The sequence below is a fragment of the Hyaena hyaena genome, unplaced genomic scaffold (genome assembly GCF_003009895.1).
Source record: "Hyaena hyaena isolate Hyena2069 unplaced genomic scaffold, ASM300989v1 scaffold_392, whole genome shotgun sequence".
Taxonomy (NCBI): Eukaryota; Metazoa; Chordata; class Mammalia; order Carnivora; family Hyaenidae; genus Hyaena; species Hyaena hyaena.
Genome location: NW_024081017.1, coordinates 923,428 through 933,615, shown reverse-complemented (window position 1 = coordinate 933,615; position 10,188 = coordinate 923,428). Strand labels below are relative to the sequence as shown.

General features: G+C 57.0%; 1 protein-coding gene across 7 annotated transcripts in view; it reads right to left on the bottom strand.

Moving 5' to 3' along the window:
• Positions 1–422: 422 nt before the first annotated feature.
• ILF3 (interleukin enhancer binding factor 3) overlaps positions 423–10,188 on the bottom strand; it is a 32,146-nt gene continuing 22,380 nt past the window's right edge. For 2 of the 7 annotated variants that reach the window (XM_039251058.1, XM_039251059.1), the window contains exons 16-20: positions 9,958–10,111; positions 9,774–9,827; positions 6,044–6,409; positions 4,916–5,044; positions 423–4,292 (exon numbers count right to left, since the gene is read on the bottom strand). In XM_039251058.1, the coding sequence (XP_039106989.1) occupies positions 4,156–4,292; positions 4,916–5,044; positions 6,044–6,409; positions 9,774–9,827; positions 9,958–10,111 (840 nt within the window). In that variant the 3' untranslated portion in view covers positions 423–4,155. Of the gene's footprint in view, positions 4,293–4,915; positions 5,045–6,043; positions 6,410–7,919; positions 9,327–9,773; positions 9,828–9,957; positions 10,112–10,188 lie in introns of those variants that run through there. The other 5 variants (XM_039251061.1, XM_039251062.1, XR_005531551.1 and 2 more) reach the window with 4 other exon arrangements.

Here is a 10,188-nt window from a genome sequence, read left to right as displayed (position 1 = left end):
TGCCCTCAGGATAAAGGTCTGAATTCCACTGCTTGACTGTCATGGCCTCTACAGGTTTGCCCCGCTGACATCCAGCTGCACTTCCCATCTTACAGCCACAATGCTTCACCCACCGGACTTTGGCTCTCTCAAGTCCACCACCCCCACTGCCCAGCTACACTTGCGTGCACACTATTCCTCTGCAGGGCATGAACTGTGCACGCCCGGCCCAACACGCCTGGCTCCCTTTAACTCTCCTGTCTCAAAACACCCGACAGCCCCTGCACCAATGGGGACAGGGCCCTCGTGGTACCCAGAAGCTACAGGAAAGCAGGGCCCAGGTTCATATCCCCAGCGGCCCCTGCTGTATTCTCAGCACCCCGTACCGGACCCAGCCATAAGCAATACCCAATAAATACATGGGCAGTGAATGAAACAATGAACATGTGAAGTTTCTGTTTATTCTGGGATGGGTTAGAAGGAGCATCCAGGCCAAGGCTTGCTGGTGGGTGGCCCAAAATTGTGTCCGGAAGTCTCAGGAGAAGCCTGCAAAGGACACAGTGGCGGGGGGAGGGGGGAGGGGAGGGTCCTCACACCTGGAAAGTGACCGAGTCCTGAAGCTGAGCCCAACCGGACCATGCCATTCCCTAGGAGCGGGACAGGCCATGCTGCCCACACAAGAACGGTCAGCGGTCAGAGGAACAGCACAGGTTTCCCCGCCAGAGGTGGAGGCAGTTGGGTGTTGACTTCCAGGTGAGACTGGACCCCAGTCCAGGGGGACAACCAGGACCCTAGTGATTATGCTCAGTGCAGAAAGGTGGGAATCTGTGCCCCATTCCCTACTGCCTAGAGATTCCCTTTGGTCCTGGGTCTCAACCACCCCCCCCACCTCCCCACGGGACCATCTGAAATTCCCTGCAAAGCTCTGCCCTGTGACATCATCTCGGCCCACCACATACGTCCAGCTGTTCCCTCGGGAGAGGGGTTTCTCCCTTCCTCCCTCCAAAGGCATCCTGAGCCCTCTGGGGTGGTGTCCAGTCCGGGGTCACTGACACTCATGGTCTAGCCACCAAATACCCTATCCTGATCCACTTGCTGACTAAGCACGTGGGCCACTGGCTCTTCCTGCTGATGCTCCTGGTGACCTCCACTGGTGACGGCAAGATGTGGGACACCATCCTCTGGCAGCATGAAGACTGAGGCATCTCTCTGTTGCCTACTGTGTCCCTGGCTGAGGAGGACCAAGAAAACCATCAGTGAGAACCTCCTCCAGGCTGGCTTCCTGGGCCTGGAGGGCAGCAGGCTGGAAAGGACTTGGTCAGCTCTGAATGGGTGACAGACCAGCACCCACGTCTTCTCCATGCTCATGTTGTTAGCCACACCTTACAGAACCCAGCTTCTTGGGGTGGCAGGTCCTGAGGGCTGAGATACCGTTACTGGCCAGCTGTACCACAGTGCCATTAGCACCAACGAAGTCCCCAAGCAGGTGGGATGCCAACGCACATGTGCTCACGAGTTGTCGCTTCAGGACAGGACCCACCTTGCTGACCACGATGATCCTGATTGTGGTCAACAAACTCCCAGGGCTGTGCGAGCAGCACGGGATGAAGCCTTCACCCAATCCTTCAGCAGGCTGAACAGTGTTCTCCCAGGAACATACATCCGACTCTCATGTGCCAATACCTGCAAACGTGAAGGATCTCAGGATGTGCTCTCTCTCGAACACTGGGGACCTGCAATCCAATGACTGGTGTCCTCGTAAGGAGATCTGAGAACACAAGAGGCTCTTCAGGAGGTCACGTGAAGGAGGAAGCAGAGATGGGAGGAATGCGGTCACAAGTCAAGGAATGCCCGAAGTCACCAGAAGCTGGACGAAACAAGGTCCTGCTTCTCAGATACTGCTCTGTTCTCGGCGATGAAAGTCCCTCAGATCGGTAACACTGGTCCTGGATTTGGGAGCGCTCAGGCCAGGCCCAGGGTCTCAGACCAGCATCCCGGGGGTCTGCCATTTTCCACAAGAGGAACTTGGCACCGAGTCACAGCTCCCTGAAGTCTCCACATCAAGGTGGCCTGGGAGTTTTTTCCACTGCCTTCAAGATGCCTGCCCTTGCGAAGGGTCTTCGTTCAGAAACGTCAGTGCGGTGGTGGCCACTGCCTGGGAACCTGATGGCGAGGAGACCTGCGCTGAGACTATGGCCCCACAGTCTGAAGGCATCTGTCAGGGCTGGGGCGGGGCGTTCTTCCCTGTGGGTCCCGCAGCAGTGCAGGCTCCGCCCCCAGCTCGGGCTTCCCATTTCAATACAAGGTCCCAATGATCTCGTTGTCCCAGCCCCTAGAAGAGTCCAGGAGAGATGGGCCATGGACATATCCCAGCCCATTGCAGTCTGGGTTGGGACCCATCCCCCAGGTCTGTCGGTCATCTCCATAGCGCGCACACGCGTGCACCCCTAGGGCACTGCAGGTACCGCGGAGCGCCCCTCAGGTGAGCATCACGCCACCCCGCCCTCTCCCCTCACCGGACTAACTGGTATCCGGGTCCTCCTCTGCTCCGGCAGAAAGCAAAATTCGTCCAACGTTTTTTCTTCTAAGTGCAGGACACCTTTCTTTCCCCTCTCCAAGGCGAATCTTCATCCTTCAAAGGCACACTGCATTTTCTGCCTCTGCTGAGGAGTTCTGAGTGGAGAATGGTTTGCTCTTCTCCGTGAATCAAGCACCGGAGGCCAAGGGCTGCCTGTGGTTCAGAATTCGAACGATGCCTGGTCTGACGGATGGTAGAGAGACGCGGAGAGAAGGGTCCCTGCAGACATGCAGCCCAGGCCTCACCAGAGAGGCTCCTCCCAGACAGAGTTGAGGCCTGGGCAAAGGCAACTGACAGCGCTGGCCCCGCCCACCCCCTGGGGCAGGGCCAGCATGGGGACAGGCTGCTCTCAGGGCACAGGTTCTTCTACCTCCACGTGGCTAACACTTTTAAGCACAGAGTGGTCAGTAGCATCTTTGGCCCTGCCCACTAGGTGACAAATGTCCCCCTCACGATGCAAAACTGCCTGGGACCGAGAAGCGCTGCTCCAGGGAAATCTGTCACAACAGGGCTGGGCAGCCAGAAAGAAGCCGGAGTGAGCACTTGGAGCCTCTGGGCAGGGGCGGCACCGTGAGGCTGCGGCTGCTGGGGACACAAAACCACGCCATCCAGACACAGAAGGTTCCATGGCTGGGTTTCCCAGATCTTGGGGAGCTTCAGCCAGATTCAATCGGCCTTTTGCAAGTTAGGTTACACGTACCAAACCCACACAGGTTCCACTCCACGGTGACGTGAAACTACACCTACGCTACGCCAGAATTCCCGGAGCAGGAGAGCAAGCAAGCTGAGCCGTGTGAGCAGACCCCTCCCACCCGCGTAGGCCACTCTGCAGACGACAGGAGCCCCCGGGGACGCGGACAACACAAGATTCCCTGTCACCGGGCTGCTGGCCCTGGCCGTCCTCGGAGCGAAAGCATCTAGAGGCCTGGAACTGGGCCCTGGGGCGCTGAGGGGCTGCCCTGCCACCCCCACCCCGCATTCCCGTGCTGGGAACAGTGGGGGAACCTGCCCACCACACTGCTGGTGGGTCAGACACCCAGGCCTACGACGGGCAAAGAGTTTTCTTTTTCTTTATTTGTCTACATTCAGCTTAATTCAGATGTACTGCCTGAATGATCCAGACATACAAAAAAACCCCACTCTTTCCCACTGGTTTTTAAAATAAAATCTTCACTTATAAAACTGAAACACTAAAGCATTAAAATACAGAAAGCTCGTTTAACTCACTTCACAAAAGCATTAACAGATAACGTATCCCTTCTGGAGCTATTTGAAGACAAACCGAGTTAACGCTAACACCAATTGTAAATAGACAGAGGGATACTTAACTGCAAGAACCCAAAAAACTCTACTCAGACAAAGTTGTAATGGCAACTAACAAACCACTGAAGACATAGAAGTCCCAAACACGGCTAAATAAGGGTCACAGGGCGGGTCCCGGGAGTGACCCGCCGCACCGCACAACACAGCAACGAGGACAGGCTGGGGCGGAGGGGGCCCGGAGGGGCCGGCGGACGTGTTAACTGTGATGCATAAAACTGAATCTTACGACGCGGGGGGAAGTGCAGAAGGTACAAATCTTCACCCCCCGGGGGGCTTTATCTATACTGGTAGTTCATGCTGTGGTCTGCGTTTCTGCCGTAGCCGCCCTGTGAGGACTGGTAGGAGCTGGGAGGGCCGCTGTAATTCTGGCCGGAGCCGGGGGAGTTGTAGTTGGACTGTGACGAGTAGCCTCCTGGGGAAGAGAGGGGTGGGTTAGAGCCGAGGGGCGCGGGGCCCGCCCCGCAGTCAAGAGCTCAGGACCTGGGCCAACAAACAGCCGAGCCGTGTGCGCCCACGTGATGTCTTGAGGTGAGGTCACAGCGGGGGGGTTGGGGGCAGCAGCACAGGCACCGCCTTCCCCCGCACAGTCGGGTCTGGTCATCACCAACACCCTGCGGCATGGAAGCACGGGACCCCAGTGTGACGGGTGCGGGTGGGGCCGGGGCGGATGGCGGCAGTGGGTGCTGCATCGGGGGGCTGCCCGAGCACAAGGCCGAGCCTAGAGCCCCCAGTAGCAGGCCCCCCGCCACGCTGTTGGGGCCTCCGCGCCGTCAGCTTTCTCTACACAGGTGCAAACGTTTTAGGAGTAGGGCAGCATCTGGACGTCTGCTACTGAAACGCCGAGAAGCTGGAGGCGAGCCTGCAGCCACGGGCCCACGTCCCGGTCTCCTTGTCCCTGTCCCCACCCCACGTGGAAGCTACATGGCACATGCTGCAGCAGCCCTGCCTGCGATGCCCACCTGCCCACGCCGGGCGACGCCCCTCACCACCGGAACCCCCGGGGCCGTGCTGTGCCACCTGCCGATCCAGGCCCACCTTGTTTGCCTTGGTATGAGGAGCCGCCCCCAGAGCCTCCGCCGTAGCCCCCATGTGACCCTGGGTTGTAGGACGAGCCGCCTGAGCCATAGCTGTTCCCGCCGCTCCGGCCTCCACTCCCACTGTAGTCTGGGGGAGAGAAGACAGTGCGGTTAGAGGGCCTTGGCCAACACGCAGCCGGGGCGGGCCCCAGGCTGAGACCATGGACCTGGGAAGATCCCCCCTTGTCCTCACTGCTTCGGGCCGGCACACATCGGTTCAACTGAGAAGTGCTCTGGGCTGGCTGGACCCCGCAAGGTCCCTGTGCCCTGGGGCAGCCCGGTCACCAAGTTCTAAGGCCTTGTCCCACAAGGTCTGCACACCCCCTCCTCCAACCCAAGCTTCCTGCCGCTTGGGAGGCACGTATCAGCTTCTCCTCCTACCCAGCTGTCACCAGGCACCCAGTGTCCCCACCCCGGGGGGGTGCCTGGGGCTGGGTTGGTTAAGCATCCCACTCTTGATTTCAGCTCAGGTCAGGACCTCACGGTTCATGAGATCAAGCCTCATGTGGGGCTCAGTGCTGACAGCGCAGAGCCTATTTGGGACTCTCTCTCTGCCCCTCCCCCACTTGTGCGCACGCTCTTTCACTCTTTCTCTAAGCAAACATTTAAAATCCCTGGCCACCTTGGTGACCACCATCCCTTCCCAGAAAACAAATGCACACCTACGCTTCCCTACTCATGAGCCTGCTGGGTTCATGCCAAGACGGAGGGGGAGGCGGAGGGGAGAAGTAGGGGCCTGATGCAACACTGTCTCCAGAGCCCTGCAGGTCACCTCTCTGGGCAGCTGGCCCAGACTCAGACTCCACCCCTGTGCCCCAGCCTCAACCCGCAGGCCTCCTTGCTATAGGGGCCTCCGCTAGACCTGCCTTCAGAGAGGGCGACGGGAAGAGAAGGGAAAGGCACAGAGCTGGGCCAGGGACCCCTGCCTTCAGGGTTTTCCTAGAGCCCACCCGACAGCCAGCACCACCCGGCTTCCTTCCAGTCCCCTGGCAAGAGGTCAGGGCAAAGCCGAGCTTCCGCCACTCCACGGGACGCGCCGCTGGCCTGGACCCCGGCCAGACCCCGGGGGCCCTGGAAGCCAACTCACTGAATTTGCTCTCGTAGCTGTAGTCTGAGCCGCCCCCGCCCCCGGGGGAGCTGTAGGAGTTTGAGTAGGAGGAGTAGTTGCCTTGTCCGTGATTATAGCCCTTCTGCTTGCCCTGTGGGGGGCCGTAGTTGCTGTACTGGCCCTGGCTGTAGGACTGCTGCTGGCCCTGGTGGGACTGGTAGCCCGAGCCATAGGAGGGCTTCTGCTGGCCCCCATGGGGCTGCTTCTTCCCGGCGTGTTTCGGGGGCACTGGTGAGTTGTAGTTGTCGCCTTGGTAGTAGGAGCCGTAGCCGGAGGAGCCACCACCGCCCCCGCCGCCGCCACCACCAGCATTCCCAGAATGCCCTCCGTTGCTGTAGAACTGACCTAAACAGGAAGGCAGCGGGTCAGGCACAGGATGGGGGAGATGGGGGAGGGGAAAGACAGGGAAGGTCGTGGCTGTGGGTCCTGAAGGCTGACCCGCAGGCCCACTGCCCAGGCCAGGGAAGAGCGGTGGAGGCGAGAGGGCGAGGAGCAGGGGCTCCGATCCTTCAAGCAGCCTGGCGTGGACTGGTCCAGCCTTCAGCTCCACTCACCCGTCAGCTGATGACAACAATGGATCTTTGCCAAGCAGCGGCAGGACAGCACGCCAACAGCAGCTTTTGCAGCGGATGTCAACATTACAATGAGATGAGCTCCGAGCGAGATGACATTCACGACTAGCTGTTACCCAGATGTCCCCGACGGTGACAGGGAAAGCAAAGCCCCAGAGCAGCAGCCGGCCACCCCCACCTCCCCCACTGCTGTGCTGGGAAGAGGCTCTGCAGTCACAGGCCTGGGTGACCCCAAGACACTTAATGAGGCCCCTGAACCCGGTTTCATTCTTGGAAGAACTAGTCCCACATGGTTCTTGGAAGAGCAAGAGGAGACTTAGCCAAACGACCCGGGACATCTCCCTAGGGTGACTCGTGCCAACGCAGGACTCGAGGAGTGAGGAGTGATTCTCGTGGGGAAAGGAGACTGGCTAAAGAGTCGGGATCACAACATGCGGGCTGGGCCTCGAGCTACAGCCTTGGACGGCCTCCCCAGAGGGCCCCTCCTTGTTCCCAGCACAGCTGCCGGGGGCAGGCCGACCGAGCAGGATTGACAAGCGTGCAGGGAGGCCGCCACATTCTCAGACCCGGAGGCTGAGAATGTCACAGTAAGACCCTCCTTTGGTCACCAGGTGTAGATCCCAAGAGTCAGGTATGTCCACACCCTGCCCCCCATCAGACACGCCGGTGGGCTGATGGGGGATGGTCGGCTAAGGCCAGGTGGGAGGAAGGGGAGGCCGGGGCGTGTGGGTGGCTCTTGGCCCCAGCAGGGCAGTCCCCAGTGCTCACGTGGGGGCAGCGGAGCTCCTGGCTCCCAGGGCAGGGGCCTTTGCTGGTCGGTGCTCCCCCGCCCCCCACCGTGCCCAAGGTGGGAGGGAGGGGGAGGGAAGCTCCCACACCACCCATCCTTCTCTCCCATGCTTAGCATCAAGGGTGGCCCCCTCTTTTGGGTAGAGTTTTAATTTGGGAGTCATCACGTGCCTTCCACCCGTTGGAGATGTGCCCCCCACACCGCCATGTCTTGAATTGTTTGAACAAGAATTTAGGTAAAACTGATCGCTGGCATCAGTTTATTGTCTTCAGGCGGCCTCCTCCACCCCTCCACCCCGCCCCCCATCACAAAGCCAAAACACCAAGAAGGACATCATGGCCCACAATGCGAGAGAGCAAACATGCGGAGGCCTGGCCAGGAGGCCCTCTTCAGACCCCCTCTCAGAACCCCGCCACCTCGGCTGCCCCCCAGCCTAAACTGAGCACCTCCTCGTCCCTCCTCAAGCATAAGAATGAATGAAGACGCCAAGTACTGAGGACTTGTTACTTTAACATGTATTGATTAAAAAAAAAATAAAGGGTGGGGGAGTTTTCAACGTCATTTCAGGATAACTATTTCCTGGTATAAAAAGACATTATTCTCAAACAATAACTTTCTAAAAAAAAAAAAATACATCATGCAAAATTTTAAAAAGTTTCACTGAATGTTTCAAACCTCTGGGAACAAATTATAGTAACCATTTTGACCAGTTTTTGCTGAAGAAACGCAAAATCTTGCAAGTCAACTCAAAGGCAGGCTTCCTGCAAAGGCCTGCTGACCAGAGCCCAAGCAGCCTGTCCCAAGATGGGCTGCCCCGGGGAAACGGGGATTGCAGTGAACCCTCCTGCCTCTGTGCGCCTCTGCACACACGGAGAAGCCAGAAACTCCAGCCTGCACCCTAAGGTGAGAGGGCAGAAGATTCCAGACCTTCTGGAACCCGTCGTGGCTGCACACCCAGCAGCACGGGCCCCGCCGAGGCCAACTCTTCCCTGGAGAACTGGGCTACGTATTAAGTCTTTCTGCTCAATTATTTTTAAAGCCCCGTCAAAATAAAACAAAAAAACAAACTCTAGAATCCCATGCATTTGCAGCTGCGGTTACGACTTGCAAAATTCCACGTTCTCTCTGCCTTACTTAGAGCCTGTCTGTTCCCTGCACTAATAACGGAAGCACAGTTTGGATACCTTTGAGAGTTCACCTCTAACTAATCCAGCCACAAAATCCCACGTTCCCAAACAAGAACCCACCAGAGCATTTACAAAAGGCGGGAGAGGTTAACTTAGCACAATGTACAATTCTCAATGTTCCCCACGTTTTACAAGCTTATTTAAAAAAAGAAAAAGAAAAAAAAAGAAAAAGCCAGTTGCTCTGGATTCAGATGTGATAAAATCGTTTTCATTACTGTCAAAGGCATCAACCAGATTTGGGAATTTGTTAAAAGGTTAAAAATTCATACAAAACCTGCTGTAAATTAAGACAAAGGTAGATTAAAATGCGTTATCTGTCTCTTAAATAAAGTAATGCTTTCCATAAAAAGCAAAGGTGGGCTTTTGCCTTGACGCTGACCAACGCTGGCTCTAGAATTCTGTGCAATTCTGCACAAAAATGCATTCTCTGAAAATTGTTTTCCACTTATTGTGAACTTCAATATGACCAAGTTCAAAGGCAAATCACGATAAAAACTGCCATTGTCTTAAATTCTGCAGGCTAGAGTTTCAGACAAGCTGCGGTGACAAGCCACGGTTGAGAAACCCAGTGAAGCACAGGGGCACAGCACGGACACTTTGGGTTTTGGAGTTCGAGAAAATTGGAGTAAAAAGTTGATTTTGTGTGCAATACTTTTAGATGCTCTAGGAAGACCCAAAATCATGATAGCCGTAGCAGTCTGTGAAAAAGTCACCTACAAAAGGGGGAGACAGAGCAGAGAAAAAAAATTAGAATTCTTTTGAAAAATGGCACAGAGCGCCACATTTGAAATTCATGTTTTAGATTTCTCTGCTCCTGTAACCCCCCAGTGAAGGCTCCTTCTCAAGACAAGAGCTGTGCACTGTCAGGAAAAGCATCATCACAGGACTGGTGCTTCGCATGGCTTAAAGCAGAGAAATTTAAAATTCTTACTCTTACGGAATTTCAAGTCACACAAATACGTGTGCTAACATTTAAAGAACAAATTACGCTCTCGCAGAATAACAGGGGCTTGAGGACCGTCTGCCCTCAGCACTGAGAAAGGTGCGCGCCACTCCTCAGTCTCTGGGAGGCTGCTGCGGGGCCGCCCTGCTCTAACTCAGCGTGGGGGCTACTCTGTAGCTTCTCCCCGAACCTCAGACCAAGAGAAACACACACTTACTGTAGCCCGCCGTCGCCGAGTTGCCGCCATACCCATAGCTGCCATAGCCCGCGCCTGGAAAGGAACACACAGGGTCACTGGGGCCGGAAGGCGGGGCCACCCTGCCCCTACCTCCCCCCGCCCATCCCCTCCCCGCCCCCACCCCAGGGGACCCACGGGGACCACACAGGATCAGAGTCCTTACTGGCATTCATGTAGCCTCCGTGGTTGGCGCCACCAAATCCTCTCCCTCTCCCTCGCCCTCGGATGTTCCCTCCTCTTCCCCGGCCTCGGAGGTTGGGGGGCGGGGGCACCTCGTTGTGCATGGGGCCTCCCATGCCGAAGCCAGGGTTATGTGGCTGCAGGGGAGAGAATAGAGACCGCGGTCACGTTCACCTCACGCCCCAACCACAGGCGGACTTGTGCCGCGGCCGGC